The following is a 22,394-nucleotide window of genomic DNA, read 5'->3' as shown; positions in this document are numbered from 1 at the left end:
GGGCATTAGCTGTGTTAAACAATAAGAATAGTAAGAAGCGCTAAACAACACACGTTGGACATGCATTTTGGAGAGCCAGTTTAAAATGGACAGATATGTATGGCAAAACGGCTTGTGGTTTGCACATAAGCTGCGTCCCGTATAGCCTAGCCTACTGCACGGTGAAAATGAGGTTAGAAGCTGCTGTCTCATGTCGGTGGAGACGGTGTTCAGTGCATTCGCCAGCTCTCCGGTTATTTGAGCAAAAGGCGCATATTCCGCTGAATTCATGCACAAATAGGCATTTCGATGAAATCAAGAAGTCTCTTAATTTGAATAGGCTACCACGTTCGTAGATCATGAAAAATAAAGAAAACCAGCGCTCTGAAATACAGACTGACAGACAAAGGGAGGGAGTATAATATCCATCATTGAATCGTCTATAGCCTTTTGAATCAGGGAGCAGTTCACCAAACAGGTATTCCGAAAATAATAGTGACACACAAATAATTGTGAGAATGCCAACGCCCTTTTGCGTAGGCCTGCGTGTTATACACTTGGTTTCACCGTGTAGAAATCACTGCACTTTTAATACATAACTGCTCATTTGAGGGCACCAAAATTATTGGGACATATCAATATTATGAAAATGAAAGTAGTCATATTTAGTTCTTTTGTTGCTTATCCTTTGCATGCAATGACTGCTTGAAGTCTGTGACCTATTGTCATAACCAACCAACCATGTGCTGAGTGTCTTCTCTGATGCTGAGCCAGGCCTGTACTGCAACCATATCCAGCCCCTGCTTGTTTTGGGGGCTAGTTGCCTTACGCTTTCTCTTCAGCATATGAAAGTTGGATTCAGATCTGGTGAATGACTAGGCCAGTAAAGGATTTTCCAGTTTTGGGCTTTGAAAAACTCCTTTATTGCTTTAGGGGATCATTAGCTATATTGCTGTAGGATGAAGCACCATTCAATTCGTTTGGAGGCATTTGCTTGAACTTAAGTAGATAAGATGCTTCTGTAAACTTTAGAATTCATTTTGCTGCCACTTTCTGTAGTTACATCATCAGTGAAGACAAGTGAGCCAGTACCTGTGGCAGCCATACATGCCTAAGCCATAACACCCCCGCCACCATGTTTCACAAATGAGGGAGGGGGTGTTTTGGTTCTTGGGCAATTATTCTGATCTTCCACACTTTGCTTTTGCCATCACACAGATAGAAGTTAATCTTGGTCTCATCTGTCCACAAGACCCTGTTTCAGAACTGAGCAGGCTCTTTAAGGTACTTCTTAGCAAACTGTAATCTAGCCATCCTGTTTTTGTGGTTAACTAGTGGTTTGCATCTTGCAGTGTAGCCTGTAGTTCTCTTCACAAAGTCTTCTGTGGACAGTAGTCACTGTCTGCCTCCTTGAAGTGTATCTGGTCTGTCAGACAGGTTTTTGGGGTTTTTTTCTTCATTATGGTCAGAATTATTTGATAATCAACTGTAGAGGTCTTCCTTGGTGTACCTCTTTGCAATTACTGAGCTCACCAGTGCTGTCTTTCTTCTTAATGATATTCCAAACAGTTGATTTAGAAATCATGATACAGGCAAACGAAACAATGAATGTGGAAATTATTCCAAAATGTTTGGAGATGCTTGGTTTTATTTTATTACTTTATGTGCTTTATCAAGTTTTGTTTCCTCAGTGTTCTGTTTTTGAAAGCACCAGTCTAAACTTCAAAAACATAACAGCATAGCTAATTTATAGGAACTCTCTTGATTTCCATCAGTGTTCTGTTTTCGAAAGCACCCAGTCTAAACTTCAACAACAAATAACAGCATGACTAATTTACTGGAACTCTCTTTATTTACATCAATACTTTTTTTTTTTTTTCATTTTATGAGCTTAAAGTGGCTATCCTTTTTTGTGCTGGCATATTTCTAGCAACATCGATTCAATGTGTTTATGTTCTGAGATTTCTCTAGCTGCTATTTTCCATTGGTGGTGTAGAGTGTGACAATCCCGCCAAGTATTTAAATATGATGATGCAGGCACAGGAACTTGCATGAGGAATGCTAAAGACCAAGTGCCTGAAATCCAAACAGCATTTTCAAAATGAAGTTTGATAGGCTGATCGGTATTACTGTGTCAGACAGCATTGTTGGGTGTCTCTCGGCAGTCTTCTTTCTCCAAATTACTTTACCACTCGATTATCTTCTAAGAAAAATAAGCAGTTAATGTGCTCCGAGTCAAAGCTTCATTTCCATTTAAACTCTGGCGTTTGGAGTGTGAGAACGAACTTTTGTGACCACTCATCACCACAGATCGCCAAAACTGATAAATTAAGGTTAGACACTTATACATACTAAGGTATACTATGCAGGATTTTTACCTTGAACATATTTATAAAATAGCCATGCTATTTTATGATGCATTGGCAATCTCTGTCTTTATCTACTTTCGCCTATTTTCATGCTCCTTTACTGGTATTTATTATTATTATTATTATTATTATTATTATTATTATTATTATTATATGTGTCTGGGACGTTTCTGGATGTCGCACTCTTTTCTGTGTGGGGAGGGGTGGGTGTGGCTACAGAGCATTGTGGTTTGGGATCAGATTACTGTGGAGTGTTTATGTTGTTGCTAAGTAGCTGCTCTAAGGGCCAATATACAGCAAAGCAAAAATCAAGCCAACAGGACTCCTTCAAGAACTATTCTTGATATCAAAAATAGAATTTTCACTAGTTAAAATTCAATTCCTGATATCAAAAATGGAAGGTCCCTTTGAAATGAATAGGAAAAACGCTTGAATTATAGCTAGTTAAAATTGAATTGCTGATATCAAGATAAAACATATAGTCAATGAAATCAAATAAGTTGATGTACATGCATTACTGCATGGGTCACAGTTTGATTGGTACATAGTATTGGGATGAAGTTTAAATTTAATCCCAGCCCAAGATCCACTGACCAGATGGATGGAGGTAATTAAATTTCCTATTATGTATAATGTATAAAACAACATACTGTATTAAAAACAATATTTTTGAAGCCCTTGAACTGGTGGAAACTAAGCTGACAGCAATTTGGGAGTTATGAAATGGCAAGTTTAGTGTTATGAAGTGCCCTTCTCAATCAGTGAAGCCGCATATACAGTAAAACTAGCATGTTATGCATATTCATGAGAGATGAATATTCATTATAGTATTCATATTCAAGTGCTTAAGTACATGCTTGAAGATTAGCATATTGGCAAGCTGTACCCTGTTTTATCAAAAGCACTAATGTAGTTTATTCTGTACTTTTTTCCTACTCTGTATAGTGTCTTGTGACAGTTCACTGTAAACAGTGCTATACAGATGAAATTGAATTGAAAAAACTGCATTGGTCATAATCTAAATGTTTATCATTTTGCTACATTAAATGGCAAATTCTTCCACAGAATCTCTGAAATAACAGTATCAGGTTATTCCTCCCATTTAATCTTCCTTTATCTAATTGTCTTTTTATTTTATTTATCTACACTAAAGTAGTGGTAGGGAGAGGGGTGTGCATTTTTGTTGATTTGACGCTAGAATATTGTGTGGATGAATGATGAATATCTGATGAATCAATTACTGCTTTCCTTTAACCGTCACACTGTACTACGATTGCTGCGTACCAAATAGTGGTGCTGCTTACAAAACACGTGTGAAAGGTATGTTTTTGCATGTGGGTGAATCGGAATAAGCATGTTGTGGTGACTTGCGCTATGTGGCGAGCCAAGATGGTGGGTTATACGGTGAGACTAAATGGGCTGAATGACCCGTTCGTTTCATTGTGTACTCTTATGTGATTATGCAGATAGTACTCTTTGACACCAGCCAGTCATCAAAGGGTATAAAGTGGGTAAAGCCTGGATGCCACAGGGCTATGGGTTAAATTCTGAATACCAGTACTGTACCCTTCAGCAAAGCACTTCAGGGTACATTTCCCACTTTACCACTGGGCTTTGTATGCAGGATGCACATCAGAGCCCTGCATTTAATTATCAGGAAACCTTCTGCTTATCCAGGTGCCCAGGACTTTTATGTAGTCATCCTTGAAGTGCCCCACTGTGCACTGTGTATACCGGACAAGAACACTAGCATTCCTTTTCCCCTGTGGCGTTTTCTTGCATTCCCTGTCCCAGACAGAGGGGAGAACTGGCACGTCTTTGAATTTCAGAACTTTTAAATCTCATAAATCTCATTTCACGTCCCTTTTTTTTTTTTCCAAGAGTGACCGACTGCTGATCAAAGGAGGAAGGGTCATCAATGACGACCAGTCGTTCTTCGCAGACATCTACCTGGAAGATGGGGTGATAAAGTAAGCACTGAGGAGCTGTGGCGACTGCACTACGAAAGGGGCAGCTTGAGCATGTGAAACTCTTAATCATCCCCAAATCTGTTTTTCTTTTTCTTCTGATTAGCAAGCTTGTCAGTTTCAGGAATGGTGGCTCGACAACAGAATGCCCCTCACTCAATTGCCTTATCTAGATGCACATTAAATGCTTTTCATTTATAGCAAAAAGGTTAAGGACATTACATTTCTGAGTGTAAGAAAGACATCAGTGTTTAGTTGTGCACTTAACATGAATAAAAAAACATTTTCATTAGAATCCATCATTCATCATCGTTCATACTCATCTTAATCAGTATACTCAGTCCACAAAGGCAGAAAGATTGAACCAAATTAAATGCATTTGAAAAAAAAGAATGGCTTTCTGATGAATGATCCTGGGGAGTTTTAGCGGAGATTAACTTGGCAGTTAAAGACCTCACTCTGCAAAGGTCTGATTTTAGCGCTAATTACTGCTCATTTGATATTCATAAAGGTTCATTCCCTCATTACTTGTCTAATGAAATACAGCTCTGGAAAAAATTAAAAGACCACATACAAATGTCAGTTTCACAGTTTAAGGGTATGTGTGTAACATCTAACTTTTGATATTCTTTCTTGAACTATTGACATTTGATTTTAATTGAAAATAAAAATATTGTCATTCAGAACATTCATTTGTATTTGTACAATATGACACCTGGTCAAAATACTAAAAAATACAATTCTGTACATTGAATTATGCAGAAACTAGAAAGTAAAATGTGTGTTGAAATGAATACTCACATCCCTCCTACCCCCCACACTTTCCAGGCAGCTTGGGGAGAATCTGATTGTTCCTGGGGGGGTGAAGATCATCGAAGCCAACGGGCGCATGGTGATCCCCGGGGGCGTCGACGTCAACACCTGCCTGCAGAAGCCTTACCTGGGCACTCCCACCGTGGACGACTTTTTCCAGGGAACCAAAGCTGCGCTGGCCGGGGGCACCACCATGATCAGTGAGTCTGGCCATGGGGGGGGGGGGCACAGCATGATGCTCAGTCAGCACTGCAGTGAGGCTCTTTGTATGAATGTGTTATTTAAGCCGTGTTACCCCATTGAGAAAGGTGTCTATCAACATAGTGCCATGCTTTACCGGAATGGGAACTTCTTAAAACATGACAGTAAGAACTTCTATTATTTGGGAACTAGGTGACGTTTCCATACGTGTAGATCCTTTGCAGGACGTTTTGTGGGACAGGGCTTTAACGAGGAGGTGCTGGGGAACGTTTCGTCCGTTTCGGTTGTTCTAATGAATCTTTCTTGCGTCCCAGTTGATCATGTGACTCCTGAGCCTGGAGCCAGCCTCCTGCAGGCCTTTGAGAAGTGGCAGGAGGCGGCGGACAAGAAGTCGTGCTGTGACTACTCCCTCCACGTGGACATCCCGCACTGGCACGAAGGTGTGAAGGAGGAGCTGGAGGTGCTGGTCCAGGAGAAAGGCGAGTCCTGATTTAATTGGCTAAAAAAAGTTGTTCTCCCTCTCCACCTCGGCTGATGTGGGGTGAGCGTTCTGGTGCAAATTGGCTGACATGCATCACCCAGGTGGGCGCAACACATTGCTACTGGTTGAGACAAGTTTCCCCCTCATAACTGTTTGGAGTCACCAGCCGGTGAGAAAAGTGCTATATAAATGCAAGCAAGTAATTGAGTAAAACAGTGTCAGCCATTAGTGCTTTTCCTTCCCTTGCCATTACTGAGTGGCCAAACGGGGTTGTGAGAAACCGGTGGTTAATTATAGAGAGCAGTGGCTCACTGAAAGGTGGGTAATGGACTCTAATGACAATGGTTCCCTGAAGAGTGTGGTACTTGTGCCTCTCACTATTGAGTAAACTCAGGCTTAATCTAAAAAGGTCATGAAACAGTGACTGCCTCAGCTAATATGCATTTTCAAATGATCTTAACAACTCTAGAGCTCTTTTGTAGCACTTATGCCAGAGTATAAACATTTCAGTATCTCCACTGAATCCTAAGCTGTCTGAAATAGATGAAAAAGAACCAAAAATGTGATTTATGAGATGATGTGGTAATGGAGTTTAAACAAACATGTTTTTGAAAATCCATGTCTGTTACACAGTAGTACACACAGGCCTCCCTTATGAAGCCAACCTTTTCTCTCGCTGAACAGGAATCAACTCCTTTCAGGTGTACATGGCCTACAAAGACACTTTCCAGATGACTGATACTCAGGTAAGTCTCACAAAATTATGTCAATTAAATTTTAAATAGGTGTTAGTCTACAGAAATCAGATAAGATGTCTAAAAGCTATTTCCAGGGTTAGGGTTAAAACTGTTTTACGTCTTTCACTTAGGCGCTCAAGAATCAAGATATGAATTGCTTGCCGAATTGGAAGATTATAGTACACATAAGGATTAGAGTAACCAGCCAGATCATAAAGACAGGACTTCACTTCAAAATCATGTGCTTGCAGTGAACAGAGAAGCATGCAATCTAGCGCAGGACTAAATACTGCCATCCAGAAACCAGGGTTGGATACAGGCAAAACTGTGACTTACCTGACAGAGTAGGTAACCGTACATAGCCTGCTGCTTTGAATTTATAGAGAGCCATTATTATTCTGCTAGTACAGAAGGCACTGCTGTCATCGCTATGATTCAGTGTTTTGAATGAATTTAGACCCCTAGTACAAGCATCTTAGGGCAGCAGCGTAGTATAATGGGTTAAGAACTGATCTTGTAATATGAAGGTCACAAGTTCAATTCCTGGGCAGGTGACTGTACCCTTGTTTCAGTATATATCCAGTGGTGTAAATGAATGCAATGCAAACGCTACTGTATGTGAAAGGTTGTGTAAGCAGCTCTGGATAAGAACGTCTGCTTAATGCCTGTAATGTAATGCAACTGTTTTTCACCCTTGTTAGAGGGGTCTGTACTGAGAGTTTAATGAGGATTTCTGTCATAACCCCGCCCACTTTCAGCTGTATGAGGCCCTGGTGTTCCTGAAGGAGCTGGGGGCGGTGGTCCTGGTTCACGCGGAGAACGGAGACCTGATTGCCCAGGTAGGACCCTGCAGAAGCCCTCTGATATGAGAGGTAGCTGTGCGTTTACCTGAGCGGGTGTGCAGAGAGGAGCACAGCGCCCGAGATATTTAAATGCATAATGTGAAACAGGGCTTGGAAATGCAAGACATCAGCTAAATATATGTAGAACATATAAAATGTTAGTAATGGAATTTACCATATTTGTCCTGAAGGGAAGAATTCATATTACTGGGTGTAAATCATTGGCTGCAGAATTTTCGGCTAAAATGGCGCAACTGTCATTGGGAATGTGGTCATCAACAGTTTCTTACTGACTTTTGACTATGGTGGAAGTGGTATGTATGGTGTCACAGAAAAGCAGGTAGCATGTCTGATAAATCTGTGCCCCCCCAGCCATGATACAGGTTTGCATACAGACCAACAGCGGGCCATTTTACCTAGAAGCCATACTACAGTGTGACTAGACAGCACATGCTATAAGAGGCTGAGACAGTAGTCAGAGAAATCCGGTTTAATGCAGCAATACAGCTCACCTTAGGATCCCCTTCTCAAAAAAAGTTGTGTTAATATTAACATACTAAAAATACCCCCTTCCCTGGCCCTCTAAAAATGTCAAACGCACAACTGATAAGACAACCGATATATACAATAAAATATATATTTAACTTACAAAAAGGTTAATGGGTCATTGTCATTATGTCGACTGCTTCTGGACTATACAAATTGATCATTACACTCACTTCCACTGAACATGTGTCTGTCCATAGCCACTTCCACTGAACCTGTGTTTCCTGTCCATAGCCACAAGACGCATAAAACAGGATGTTTATGTAAAAAATGACATTCTTACAGTTTCTCAACACAGGGCCTGCACAACTGCGACAATGTAGGTTTGACTGAAAAAGTTATTCTTTGGTTCTTCTCGCTGTGTTTTAGAGGCTTTCCTACCACAAGGGGAAGAGCAGGTGTCCGCTGAACACATTGTAGTGGTTTGTGTTGTCGTGGACACGCATGCCCTTCGCTAGCCCCAAGTAGACGACGTCTCCCACCTCCATCTCCAGGGCGACGGACAGTGCCGTCCCCCTTCCCGGCCCGGGGTTGTTGTCGTAAGCGCCTGTCACGTACACCCCGTTCTTATACAGATCGGCGGCGGTGGGGATGTTGGTGCTCCACCCGAAGGCCGTGAAGCTGAACTGGTACACGCCTTTCACGGGCGCTGTGAACATACCTGCAGAGTGGGATTGGGGGGCGGGGGAGGGAGAGGAGCAACAGATCGACACATTTACAAACAAAGCTGAGCTGCGGGTAGTAAAGCTCTGTATCGGTCGACGTACAGCTAAAGTTACTCCAGTGGACTTAATGCACTGCCTCTCTGCAGTTACACATGCTCTTATCAAATCACTGCCCAACTTCTTTACTCTAAAACAGAACAATGCCACTCAAGGCAAGCAGCACTTCTTATCGTTTTTTTAGTTTTCCCGGCCCTTTCTCCCATATTCGGAATGACCGCATTCGTCAGTAATCATTGCTGCAGTCTCCGCTGTGGACCATTGGAGAGTACAGAAAAGCATGAGCTCTCCTCCGGGGCGTGTGATGTCAGCGACGTTATCAAAACCGCAGTTTGTGAGTCGGACGCATTTCAGATCTTTCTGATAGAAATCAGAAGAGGGGCTATTAGGGAGATCACAGATGGGGATTATTACACAAAAGTAATAAAACATTGCGCTCAGTAGTTTGTAAGATGCTTCATAAGTAAAATGCCATTAGTATACATTGTAAAGAAAACTAATAAACGAGTCTGGCTTTCTACTGCCTACACAATAAAAACAAATTTCTGGAAAGCATTGTTAATGTTCTAAAACAGTGGTTCCCAAACCTCTCCTAGGGTACCCCCAGCCAGATTCAGGTACTGTATTTGATGTGTTCCATCTAAAGCACACCTGATGTAGCTAATGAAGCCTATGATGTAGCTAGGTCAGGTGTGCTACAGATGGAACACATAAAATACCAGGATCCGGCTAGCGGTATCCGAGGAGAGGTTTGGGAACCACTGTTCTAGGAGGCGTGGTGAGTCTCTAGCTCTCGGTCTTCGGCTGCCATCTTCCCTTATAAGTGTTGTATCAAATACATGAAGTCCTAATAGAAGTGAAGCGCACGGTACCCGTTTCTTTGTCATATGCATCGCCAACATTAGTGAAGACGTTTTCGTAGACCAGGATGCGGAATTCCCTGTACGGTCCCACGGTCACTTGCATCTGTTTTTTCAAAGACGCTCCGAATGCCACCTTGGTTTTTTCTGTGAAAACACAAAAGGGCTAACAGCTGCTAACAAAGTAAAGTGTTTGTAATTGCCACTCATTTTGGGGAATTCTGGTTAAAGAACTGTTTCCAGAAATGATCCAATGTGACAGGAGCAAATTCATTATTATTATTCAACACTGAGCTGAATCAGTGGTAATGCATTCCACTTTTGTACAAAGCTAGTGGAATATGCAACTTGTTTTGAAGCAGTATAGCAATATTTTGAACTTGCCAATATCTTGGTTTTGTGGTTTTGGTGTTGAACATAACTTTTAGGAAGATATCCCTAAATGTGATGGGTTATTTTATCCACTGAATGTTTTTGTAGATAGGCGTACTGAAATGCTCACCTAATCCAATTAATGAAGTGACATTTATCCTTAGATTGTCGATCTCGATCTTCAGAACTGACATCTCTCGATCTGTGTATATGCAAATATTTGTGAGAAAGGAGAAAAAAGAGAGAGGAGAGATGCGTTAATATTTTTTTCATTTTATTTTGTATCATAATGAATGACAATTTAATTTCAAAGTGCTTACAACAGCAGTGATTAGTTATATTTTGAAATGCATCTCATACACAATCCTTGAAGACAGAAGGCATTTGTAGCATCGTGGACAGTTTTTTCCTGTTTTCTGCCAGATCTCTATTAGAAAGATGGAATACGTGCAGTATGCAAAGAGGCCAATAGCTGTGATTGAAGGAATATTGGCCCAGTGGATGATTAGAGCACTCACAATTTCAACTCCTCTGTGCTAATGTCATTCCAGAGTTTTAACATTCTTTTATTTGTCTGAAAGCTCACTTCTTTTCTGCTTTGCCAGAACTAGAAAAGTGTGTGTTTAACTTGGGAGTCACTGATTGGGGAAAAACTTTATTTTTAAATTGATATTTGTAAATAAGTTAAAGAATTATAAATGACAGTATGAGCTAATGTAACATTCCTAAATCTAAATAGGTTCATTTTTTTACAGTTTGAATTTTAATGATACTTTTAGATGGAAGGGAAGGGAATGTATTAACAGTGTTTTGCTCTACTCTGTAATGAGCACTCACAGTAGAAGACCACACCAAGAGCAAGTGAGGTCATCGTGAGCATCCACAGGGTACAGAAGACCGCCGTTGTCACCTTGTACGTAGGATCTGTCACAGTAGAAATCTGAGGAGCTGTGGAGAGAAACCCTGGTCAGACATTCTTTTCTTGAACAGGTTTAGCAACAGTCCCTATCTGACTGCAATGATAAGTATTTTGCCATACTAAGGCTGATTTATGTCTTTGGCAATATAAATATACATTTTTCCATATATGAAGATCCAATATATTGACATTTTTGATGGGTCATTTTTAGTGTTTACATGCACTCTCATATTCTGATGTTATTCCGAATAAGAAAATGTCCCAAATAAGATATGGGTCATGTAAACAGCATATTCTGATTTAATACCCTGAATAAGGCCTTAGTTAGAATATGGCATATTCCAATTAAGACATGTGGTTTATGCTGACATTATTCGGGTTATTGGAATGCTATTTGTGCACGTGTACAGCTTATTCGTAATGTCCAAATCGACAGTTTGCAACGCATACGGCCTGAAGGTGGTGTTTACAGTCAGCTGTTATGTTATTAGGCTACCCAAAATTTTGAAAAGTAAATAAAGAGCGTAATGTTACCTGGCCGTCTTACATTTAATTGGACTGTCAATGTAAATGGGAATATTAAAAGAACATTCATTTCTCAGTAGCCATAAAGAACAGCTTATTCGGAATACTGTCTTATACGGAACAATGGCAATAACCGGAATATTCTGTTAATGTAAACGTAGTCAATGGAAGTATGTTCTGATAATATTTCCTCAACTACACATGCAAAGCAATCAAATGACTAATAAAATGTATAATTTGGGAAATAAGAAACTGGAAAACAAATCTAATTAATAATTTGGGAAATAATACATTACACATTTCCAGTTTCTTATCATTTTAATTGAGAAATGTAATATCAAAATATATTGCAAAATATAACAATTACTGCTATGTTGTATTCAGTGTATTAAACCAGTATAATGCATCATAAAACTAAAATGTATTTGTAGTGACTCCATATTTTCAAATGCACTATTAAATCTGTTAGTATCCTTTTAAAGAAATGCAATGGTAATATATTTTCATTGCATAATATAAGCATTCTTTCATTCAAAAGATTTGATAATGTGTGTATTCAACGCATTGTTCACACCACCTATTTCTGTAAAATTTCTGTTTACTCTCATTTCTCGGTAACAATGCAGGAAAAAGTGTTAGCACCTCGCCAGGAGAGGATATTTATCAGTTTTAGCCCAACACACTGAACCAATACATTGCCAACCATTAAACTGCCACAAAATACAAAATGGACTAACTTACAAATGGAATGATTTAGTTACAAATGGCAAGAAAGAAACAAGAGCAATGGCTGGAGACATACATACCTTGAGACTTAGTTCTGCCTTTTGATTGGTTCTCATTTGTGCTAATGTTCACATCTGATGTTGACACTTCAATCTCAGGAGATGTTTTTGCCTCAGGAGATGTTTTCACCACAGAGTATGTTTTTACCTCTGGAGATGTTTTCACCACAGAGTATGTTTTTACCTCTGGAGATGTTTTCACCACAGAGTATGTTTTTACCTCTGAAGATGTTTTCACCACAGAATATGTTTTTACCTCTGGAGATGTTTTCACCACAGAAAATGTATTAACTTCAGGAGACGTTTTCACCTCTGGAGATGTTTCCACCACAGAATGTGTTTTTACCTCTGGAGACGTTTCCACCACAGAATATGTTTTAACTTCAGGAGACGTTTTCACCTCTAGAGATGTTTCCACCACAGAATATGTTTTCACCTCTGGAGACGTTTTCACCTCTGGAGATGTTTCCACCTCAGGGGACGTTTTTACTTCCGTCCCTGAAACAACAATACGCTGCATAACTTCTCACTCAGAAACTTAGTTTAATGCAAAGAAATTCCTCACACTCACTTTTCATAATTTAGCAAACACTTTAACCCTCCCCCTTTTCATTACCATACCCTCATTTATCCAGATTTACTTTCAGTGTAACAGTAAAAAAAAAAAAAATTGGCATGCTTACCCGAGTCTGTGTGCTGTACTGCACTTGTTGTGTCAGCTGAGGACTGGGAGTCATCTGTGTAGATCCCAAAGGCTTGTTTAATGTAAGAAAACATATGTGCAGTGGTGTGCTGTACAGAAACAAAGCATGTTTTCATTTTTAGATTGTAAAATGTATATTTACTGTGGTTAAGCAATGCAAATTACAAATCTGACTATCATGCTTTTATATGCTTCTTCGACTGCTCACAAAATCCATGTCTTGTACGTGAATTTTTCATAATACACGTTCAGCAGGGCACAAATGGACAAAACCATTTTTTACAAAGGCTAACTACAGCAACATCAAAAACTATGCAAGTGGTTCTCTTCTGGTCAAGGGTTTCTTGTAACAAAATGAACAATGATATAGCCTAATTGTAATTTCAAAACATATGTAATCTGAATCTGGAAATTTCACAGTCCTCTGCTCTGAATTACTAAACGAGCACAGATATTTACTCTTGCCTTTTTAAAAATGAAATTTTGCGTTGCATCTAAAAACTGAACACGTTCTGTTCACAAATGTTTTAATACAGTGTGTTTTTGGAAAGGCATATTTGTATAAAATATATTATTTGTAGTAATTGAAGTAAACCAAGATAGGCTGATTTAATTGACATAATTAAAATTATCCTTAGTCCTAGGAATTTTGTCTGGAGTTTAACACACTTTTGGTCAGTAATCTTCCTTTATGGGTGAAAATCGAATAGCAGATAAGCCAAAACTTTTCCACATTGATATTCGGTTTCTAAAACACGTTGCCAGTTTAGCTGCTAAAATGGTAAATCTGACTGACAAATATGACACTTCTATTTTGACATCTATTATACCGTTCATTCCAAAATGTCTTGAGTCTGACACACCCAAGCACTTGATTTCATCATGAATTCCTGTGGTTTTTTTTTGTGTCATAACTGTGATTGTGTTTTTCAAGCTTTACTCAATTTACAGCTTTCATTTGGAATCTGCTAAATTCATTCATAAATATGACTCAATGTGCATGGTGCTCATATGGTATGGTTATGTTTTCTACAGGAACAGAGCAAGATCCTTAGTATGGGAATCACTGGACCCGAAGGCCATGCACTGAGCCGACCTGAGGAGGTGAGCTTCACTAATATTGTCCGTCAGGCAATAAATCAGTCAGTCAGGAGGTGGTGGGGAGGTGATGCTATGAAAGACAGGTAGCCAATCGACAGTCTCTTTCGTGTTCAGCCAATTTCACTTCGTCTCTTGCGAATTGATACATAATTTGTTTAGTCAGGGAGCGGCTTTGTTTTACTTTGTTTTGTTTAACTTACATCTGCATTATCCGCTCAAAATACAACGCCACACCACAAACAAAGGATATACTTAAATTACCGACCCTCAGCTATAACATCGGTTAGCATAACATTATTTATTTAGATACTGTAGCTTGATAGTTAACTTTACTCAAAACAGAATTTCTCTCACTGGAAAAGTAGTTAGCCATGGTATTGCCGTGTGCCAGCTGTATACTAGCTAGCTTTACCTAGCTAGCCAGCTTTGCCTGTATGTTTTAATCTTAGTTATTCCTATGGATGCCAAAACTCCTTTGCAATCACTATAGCTACGAGTATAACGACGAAACCCAAAAACACTCGTTAGTTGCTGTTCTGCAAATTATATTTCCGGCCTCGGTCCTACTAGGGATTTGAGGGAGGGGGCGCAGGATTGAGCGACTCTGAAAACCGGCACTGTAAAAATGACAGTTAAACTAATTCATGGTCAAAGTATGAAACGCTATTGCTAACTATCCCGTTCTTGATCAAATATAGCTAACGGTACTGTGTCAGTCAACGTTAGCTAGCTAACGTTACCTAGCTAGCCACGTTAGCTGACTACCATGATCAAATATGTGTAACGTTATTAAAAACATCAGCTAATTACATGATAAAAGGTTTAAGATTGATTTACCTTCACCTTCTGCCTGTAATGTATGGGCGTTAGCTAGATAACTAGCTAGGGACTCATCCATACACGTCCGGGAGTCACGCGACTTCACATTGTGTCAGGAATAAGAACGTTTGGAGACTGGAGGGAACGGGAAAGAAGATCCACCTGTTCTGCAACTCAGCTAAGGATCGTTTTGATGATGTGATGTTTTTTTAATCTAAACTTTTAAAATCACATGCCCAACAGTGCGTGAGCTGTTTTGATGTTTTGATAAGTGCTTGGCATGCCCTAATCTAAACGGAAACTTCAATTTACTGTCACTAAAGTGCTTGCTAGCTGAACACCACACAATCTCTGATAGATTAGGCTACATGCGTTCTCTTTCAGGGTAATGTAACTTACTCTCTTAGAGTTCAGTTATTAATGAACCTTCTGTTGTACATTTTGGTGGCGCATTTACACACGTTATATCGTACATAGATACCTGAAATGAATATTGTGTTTTTATTATGCTGTAATTTAATTGAAATTGTTTGACGCATTGTTTGTAAACAACTGGATGCTAGTAAAAAATTGGATTGACAGATTTAAGTAAGTGAAGTGGGGCCCACGGATTTTCTTGAACAGTCAGCGGGCAATATTGTGCAAAGACTCGTAATAAAATATTAATTTAAACTGGACCCGTTGAGTAAAACAATAAAAATGCTGAATACAGTTCTTCTAGTTAGCAGAGACAATGGAACTATAGATTGAACCTCTATAGGATAGGAGATGACCAGAGATTTGATTTGTGGGGTGGATGTGGTGCTGTGTTTGGGCCTGACGGAAACACTTCTTTCTGCTAGCTTGAGTCTGAAGCTGTGTTCCGAGCCATCACCCTGGGTAACCAGGTCAATTGCCCCATTTATATCACCAAGGTGATGAGCAAGAGTGCGGCAGACATTGTGGCTCTATCCAGGAAGAAAGGTGGGTCATGTGTTCCTTGACCCCTAACTGTAGATGCGGCCTCTTGCTTCACTTGCTCTGTTGTGTCCCAGGCCAGCTCCTCACCATGTGTTAAAATATGAATGATATACAGTAATCTGGTTTAACATGGTCAACTGTCCTTCCGTTTGCACAGCTTTTCTCCTTTCTGTACCATGTAACCATGGAGCTGTTGAAAAAACTATACTAATCTTAATCCCTGCTTGTGAAAGATGAAAGTTTTAATTTTGGTTTTGTTTACATAACCTCCATCTGTGTCATTGGAGTAGATGTGTTGCCACCTCTGGTCTTAGTTTTATTGCTTCAGTCTTGTAATTCCTTCACTTTTCAGTGAGCCCATATTGGCATATAAGGCACTGTTATATAACAATATGTTCATATTTATAAGTGCTTTTACATTTATAATCATCATAGGTGCATTATTTACATATTTATTCATAGAAAGTGCCAAAGAGGTCTGCCCTGCTGTAGCTCCTGAACGCCCCTTTTTTGATTACATTGACAAATGAATAAAACAACAAATGTGCATTATTCTTTCCAGGATCTGTTGTGTTTGGGGAGCCAATCACAGCCAGCCTGGTCACTGATGGGACCCACTACTGGAGTAAGAACTGGGCCAAGGCTGCAGCCTTCGTGACCTCACCCCCCTTGAGTCCTGACCCCACCACGCCAGACCATCTCAACACACTGCTGGCCTGGTACGTCTGTATCTGGGACAAGGAGCTTGGCCCAGCTGTGGTCATAAAGAATTAAGGACATTCTTTTGTCTTTTTTATACCTCCATAGTATCACTGGTCTTTGCTAACATTACTCATTTAGTTTTGATTGTTATTTTGCTTATGGTTTATGTATAATTGTGGCACTGCTAGAGGAATAGTGACTGTGAGTGGTGAGTTGATTTTTTAAAAAACAACATAAGATAGATAAATATGGCCAACAGCTATTTTATTTTCCTGTTTTTGGGCCATTAAAACTGAATAAAGAAATCACAGAGAAAAAGACGTGTAGATAAATGTGTTGCTACAACGGACTTACATGATAGTTTTCTTTGCCAGCAAATTAGAAATGATGTGAAGCTGACCTTGCTGCAATATCCAAAGAGGTCTGTCTTCACAGAGGGCACAGCAGGCAGTTTAACATTCTGGCATTATGGCTGATCTGCAGGTCACGTCAGTGCAGTGATGCAATGGAACAGCCAGCCTGAAGGGCGTGGTCGAGAGTAATATTAAGGATTTTATGACAATGCAGTATGTGCCATTATTTGCATCATATACTGATGATGTCTGGTGACTGGCTGCTGCAGGCCGGTGTGTCCTACAGTAAGCTTTTCTTGAAAGGAGGCTGGCTTTGTGTGGAGAACTTTCATTTTCTGCCTGCCAAAAGGCGCTGCCATGCTCCACAGTTCTGGTTAATTTCTCCCCAGATTCTCTCTTTCTTTTCGTCGGAATGCCTGACCTTGTGCCTGTTGCCAGAAATAGATCAGGCTCTGGAAGCTTCCTTTTTCTGTTGCCTTGACGACAGAATTCCCCCACCCGCACCCACTTCCCCTGCATTATTTCACAAGGCAGGCTGGCTTCGAAAAGCAAAGTCACTGGTTTTTATCTCAATCCTGACGCAATTTTAACTCTCGTGAGGAGCAATGAAAGCCCACTTTCTCACAAGAGTTAAACTGGCACCAGAGTAGTATTATGTAAAACTACTGTATGTTGAGGGAATGTAATTAACCTCTTGAGATGCAGGTTGTTACCAACTGTGCTTATTTTATCATCATGTCTGACAGGATGATGGATTGTAGGCCCAGAACGAAGATTAAAGCCTTTTTATGTCACCTACTTTTAACTGTTTGATTGACTTTGATTGAAAGTTCTCACTTTTGGGTTAAACCATTGGTGGAATAAATGTACATGAATTGAATACTACTACTGGCTGATCAGTAGTCATTCTTGATATTTCTGGCACCCCGGTAACAACAGTCCTTTTCTACTATGACCACTTTAATTGTAACAAGGATAACAGACAGAATTATGAGCCTAGAGAAGTTGAGTGCCCTGTCCTCATCAATAGCTTTCTAATGTTACTAATATTTTCTTGTTGTTGTTGCTTTTTGGCTTGTACTAATTGCTGAGTTGGTCTCCGTCTTTCTTCCATTGGTCCTTGAAAATGCTTTATATGAGTAAAGGGTGACACCTGGTGCATGATATTGGTACCACACAAATTCTATGGAACTGCTGTGATCTGATCCTCTAAGTGACTTTACTCAGTGGTCTGCATAAACATTGCCAAAAAGCTCCCCAAACCTTCCCATTTTTACGCTTGTGTCTCATATATAAGACAAAAACAACAATTGAAAACAAATTCAAAATAAATGAATGAGGTGATGTTGGTTTAAGTAGACAAACAAAAAATACCAGAATGAGTGTGTGTGTGTGTGTGTTTAGTGGTCGCATGATGTGGGGGTGGGACATTGTGTGAATGTGAGATGTGTGTGTGTTTTCTCTTATTCAGTCTTTTCTGTTGATTTCCCCCATCCAACATACTCTTACGGTGAACTCTTGCATAACCCCCACATAAGCGACCTACCAGATTACCCAACGTCATCAGTAAAATGTTAATGTCAATTTCTAATCAAGACCAGCAGCCTGGCAATGTGTCAGCTTTTTATGTGGGTGTAGTACATTAACAGCACGTCCCATACTTGTGCTCTTGCAAGCTAGGACATCTGGAGCTCCCCTGCCGTGTGTGATCGATTGTCTGTCACCACGGGAACAAAATCAATTTTGCACGTTCAAATTTTGAATTTGCTTCAGCTGTATATTTTAACATGGGATGGTTATGTTGGTTGTGCAGGAGTTTACTACTTTTATTTTCCTGGCTGATGGTGTCTGTGTTCTCTTGTAGTGTTTCTTACATTATTGAGGTGAAATATTGGTGTTTTCCCCTTAGTTGTGATTTAATCACATTGTTGATATTTCTGTGGTGTAACTGTTATAGTTGAATATGTAATTGTGTTATTTATTGTAGTGTTATAGTTGAATATGTAATTGCAGTGCTTATTGTATTGTCATAGTTGAATATGTAATTGTGCTGTTGTATGGTAGGCTGAACATGTAATTGTAGTGTTTATCATAGTGTTATTGTTGATTTATATCATTACAATGTTTATCTTAGTGTTATAGCTGAATATGTAACCCTGGTGTTTATTGTAGTGTTATAAGTGAATATGTTATTGTAGTGTTTATTGTAGTGTTATAGTTGATTATGTAATTACAATGTTTATTGTAGTGTTATAGCTGAATATGTAATCCTGGTGTTTATTGTATTCTTATAGCTGAATATGTAATCCTGGTGTTATCCTGTGCAGTGGGGACCTACAGGTGGTGGGCAGTGCACACTGTGCATACAGTACCTCACAGAAAGCCATAGGAAAGGACAACTTCACTCTCATTCCAGAGGGAACCAATGGGGTGGAGGAGAGAATGGCCTTTGTGTGGGACAAGGCAGTGGTGAGTTGGGTGTGTGCGTCTGTGTGTTTGGGTATGAGCGTGTGTGTGTGTGTGCATGAGTGTGTGTGTGTGTGTGTGAGCATGGGTGTGTGAGCGCAAATGTGTGTGTGAGCATGTGTATGTGTGAGCGTGTGTGTGTGAGAGCATGTGTGTCTGAGCGAGTGTATGAAATCGTATTTGTCTGTGTGTGCGCGATTGTATTTACGTGTGTGCATGTATGGGTTTGTGGTTGTATTCATGTGTGTGCATCTGTGGGTGCATGTGTGTCTGAGCGAGTGTATGAAATCGTGATTGTGTGTGTGCATCTGTGTGCATCTGTGGATGTGTTTAATTGCATTTATGTGTGTGCATCTGTGGGTGTGTGTAATTGTATTTATGTGTGTGCATCTGTGGGTGTGTGCACATATGCCAGGAAGGGGTGTAGCTGTGAAGTGGGGGGGTGAATACAGGCGGTTTCTGAGTCGGGCCGCACCCAAAAATTCAAGAGGACTCAGGGGCCATCGTGGAAACGTCATGCATTGTGAAGTAACGTCTGCATGAACTGTAAAACAGATTTCATTAATCATTTTTTACTTTATCATCATTTTATTCATCATCCCCCCTCCCCCAATCACTGCCTCTTTATTCTTCCTCGCAGGCGGTGGGAAAGATGGATGAGAACCAGTTTGTGGCCGTCACCAGCACCAACGCTGCCAAAATCTTCAACCTGTACCCCAGGAAGGGGCGGATAGCTGTGGGGTCGGATGGCGACATCGTCATCTGGGATCCCCACAAGATCAAGACCATCACCGCCAAGACGCAGCAGTCGGTGAGTCCTGAGGCGTGGTCGGGATGTCTCCTCCCCTCCTTTCCTCCACACACTTCCGGGTAGGAGACGAGTAGTAGCGGGGGAGTGGAGGAAAGGAGGCGAAGAGTAAAAAGCAACGGGACGCACCTGAAGTCAAGTCTTTCTCTCGCTCTCTCTTCCCCCCCACCAGGCGGTGGAGTATAACATCTTCGAGGGCATGGAGTGCCGAGGGGGCCCCCTGGTGGTGATCAGCCAGGGGAAGGTGGTGTACGAGGAGGGCAACCTGCACGCGCAGCAGGGCACGGGGCGCTTCATCCCGCGCAAGCCCTTCGCCGACTACGTCTACCAGCGCATCAAGCTGAGGAACAAGGTCTTCGCGCTTCCGCTCCTCTTCCTCGCTTCTCGCGTCACTGCGGAGCCCGGACTGCCCCAGCCGCTCCAGTACTGCGGTCACCGTGGTGCCCACCGTAACACTGGCAGCCTCATGCGCAGGACAGACACTGCAAAACTATGAGAACGTTTGTTTTAAATTTGCATATAAATTTCAAAATATATAAAGTTCAAAATATATTCTACAGTGACCATCTTACATTGCAAAAAGAAAAACAGCTGTTATTTTGAAGAAAGCTCAGATTTTGAAATTCATGTGAAAATGCTTCCCATTCAGACATAGTATGCAGAAGAATACATATTTTTAACACGTTTTTCAGAAAGCTGTGGTATACAGTTTTCAAGGGGGCTATAATGCGGTAAGCTGATTGGCCGCACCACCAGAGGAGCCCAGGGTCCCATGTGCTCCAGCAGAGGGCAGTGTTGTACCATTAAGGGTTTATCAGATTCCTCACGTACAGTACTCCCAGCTGTTTGGATTACAGGGGGAGACTTTAAAGAATTTCACATAACAAGGGTCACCACTAGGTCAGCTGAGATCGACCTTGGTTATTGGAGTATCAAAATACTCCTCACATTGTGGGACACTTTATTGTGGCAGAGAAATGAAATGGATATACCTTTGCTCTTTCTTTATTAAAAGCATGCTTTTCAACTGGATAGAAAAGAATGTTTTTAACACCTGAATTGCTGTGCGACAAAATCCTTTAAAAAGGTCCTATCAATCCATTGAGAGCCTAAAATTTATAGGGTTCTGTCTACAGAGAGTATGACTTTCAGATATTAAGCTTTTAAATGTTGAAGTCGCATATCGTAGCACTGTGTAAGTTGTGTACTGCATTTTAGATTGAACATATTTTAAAAATAATTTCAGGTGTTTCTATAAAAAAATCTATAAAAAATCACAAATAGCATTCCCGCATTAATAACCAATTTTTAAAAATAATGTGATAGAACCATAGACTGTAATTTGAAGCTTCCTGCTGTGTTTGCCCGTGTGGATAAACGTGTGCCTCACAGAGAGGGCTATGGGGGCGGAGCTATGCCCTCAGAACTCCGCCCATTTTTGTGTCTCCAGGTGACGTCGATGCACGGGGTGTCCAGGGGAATGTACGACGGCCCCGTGTACGACGTCCCCGCCACCCCGAAGTACGTGACCCCCGCGCCGTCCACCAAGACCTCGCCCGCCAAGAACCAGCCTCCACCAATCAGGAACCTCCACCAGTCCAACTTCAGCCTATCAGGTAGGGCGGGCATCGCGGGGCAGCAGGCCGCGCGTGACCGCTCCCGCCTTGTTCCGGCGGCGCCCCAGTGACAGGGAGACCGCACACTCACTGTGACCCCCCCCCCCCCCCCCCACCCTCACCCCTGCTCCTGCTGTGTACCCTCTCTGCTGTGTTTGTGTATGTGTCCACTGCTGTGTGTACAGAGTGGCTTGTCCAGCCAACTGGACAGGGCTGTTAACCAGATCTCTGCAGTGAACAATGTCTGCTTATGGGCTGGTTGGTATGTGACACCAAACTTAGTGATGATGAAAATGCCATTCCGGAAGAAGCTTTTGATTTTATTGTTTTCGGGGGTGAGTATGGAATTTAGTTTTTTTTTTACTGTCCCTTCGACAAAGAAACTTTTTTGGTGTCATACTGTAGAGTGAGAGAGAGAGAGAAAAGGAGAGAGATGAAGGATTTCACGTGCTCCACGCCGAGGCTGGGATGAGATGTTATCTGATGCTGTCCGTGCTGGGGAAACAGAGGGTGTTTTCTCGGCAGGGAGAGGCCTTCGCCGCGGCAGAGTCAGTGAGCTCGGGCTGAGGAGGAAGGCAAACATTCTCACGCTCGAAAGGGCGACGTTACACAAACAAGACATCTCCCTGGGCCCCCCGAGAGCCCCGAAGCTCCCACTGAGCCCCCACAGAGCCCCCACAGAGCCCCCACAGGCACCCTAATGCCGCTTATTCTTCACATAACACTGTCAGAACTCCGCATCTGCTTT

At 41.1% G+C, this 22,394-nt stretch overlaps 2 protein-coding genes and 1 long non-coding RNA gene across 8 annotated transcripts in view; 2 read left to right on the top strand and 1 right to left on the bottom strand.

Moving 5' to 3' along the window:
- The window catches only part of crmp1 (collapsin response mediator protein 1), a 36,191-nt gene that overhangs the window by 10,856 nt on the left and 2,941 nt on the right, over nucleotides 1-22,394 (top strand). For all 6 annotated transcript variants that reach the window (XM_064343570.1, XM_064343571.1, XM_064343567.1 and 3 more), the window contains 12 exons: nucleotides 4,230-4,318; nucleotides 5,144-5,328; nucleotides 5,644-5,808; nucleotides 6,495-6,556; nucleotides 7,306-7,386; nucleotides 13,857-13,925; nucleotides 15,584-15,704; nucleotides 16,264-16,420; nucleotides 19,084-19,225; nucleotides 19,863-20,033; nucleotides 20,203-20,382; nucleotides 21,481-21,646. In XM_064343570.1, the coding sequence (XP_064199640.1) occupies nucleotides 4,230-4,318; nucleotides 5,144-5,328; nucleotides 5,644-5,808; nucleotides 6,495-6,556; nucleotides 7,306-7,386; nucleotides 13,857-13,925; nucleotides 15,584-15,704; nucleotides 16,264-16,420; nucleotides 19,084-19,225; nucleotides 19,863-20,033; nucleotides 20,203-20,382; nucleotides 21,481-21,646 (1,588 nt within the window). The remainder of the gene's footprint in view (nucleotides 1-4,229; nucleotides 4,319-5,143; nucleotides 5,329-5,643; nucleotides 5,809-6,494; nucleotides 6,557-7,305; nucleotides 7,387-13,856; nucleotides 13,926-15,583; nucleotides 15,705-16,263; nucleotides 16,421-19,083; nucleotides 19,226-19,862; nucleotides 20,034-20,202; nucleotides 20,383-21,480; nucleotides 21,647-22,394) is intronic.
- On the bottom strand, nucleotides 7,865-15,098 carry LOC135259328 (uncharacterized). The gene is made up of 7 exons (XM_064343576.1): nucleotides 14,760-15,098; nucleotides 12,802-12,910; nucleotides 12,140-12,616; nucleotides 10,727-10,837; nucleotides 10,020-10,091; nucleotides 9,530-9,664; nucleotides 7,865-8,596 (listed from the first exon to the last, which is right to left on the bottom strand). Exons 2-7 carry the CDS (start codon nucleotides 12,893-12,895, stop codon nucleotides 8,313-8,315), a joined length of 1,173 nt encoding a protein of 390 aa, XP_064199646.1. The 5' UTR covers nucleotides 12,896-12,910; nucleotides 14,760-15,098; the 3' UTR covers nucleotides 7,865-8,312.
- Nucleotides 20,389-21,337, top strand: LOC135259333 (uncharacterized). Its single transcript, XR_010331239.1, has 2 exons — nucleotides 20,389-20,534; nucleotides 20,622-21,337. It is a non-coding gene; the product is annotated as an uncharacterized LOC135259333 (long non-coding RNA).

This window comes from Anguilla rostrata, chromosome 7 (assembly GCF_018555375.3).
Source record: "Anguilla rostrata isolate EN2019 chromosome 7, ASM1855537v3, whole genome shotgun sequence".
NCBI lineage: Eukaryota > Metazoa > Chordata > Actinopteri > Anguilliformes > Anguillidae > Anguilla > Anguilla rostrata.
This window is presented reverse-complemented; position numbering and strand designations above follow the sequence as displayed.

Coding starts and splice junctions, on each gene's coding strand:
- LOC135259328 (XM_064343576.1), bottom strand. CDS start 12,895: ATGTTTTCTTACATTAAACAAGCCTTTGGGATCTACACAGATGACTCC. Junction 10,838..12,139: donor AGGCAGAACTAAGTCTCAAG/GTATGTATGTCT, acceptor TTCTCTCCACAG/CTCCTCAGATTTCTACTGTG. Junction 9,665..10,019: donor CACTTCATTAATTGGATTAG/GTGAGCATTTCA, acceptor GTGTTTTCACAG/AAAAAACCAAGGTGGCATTC.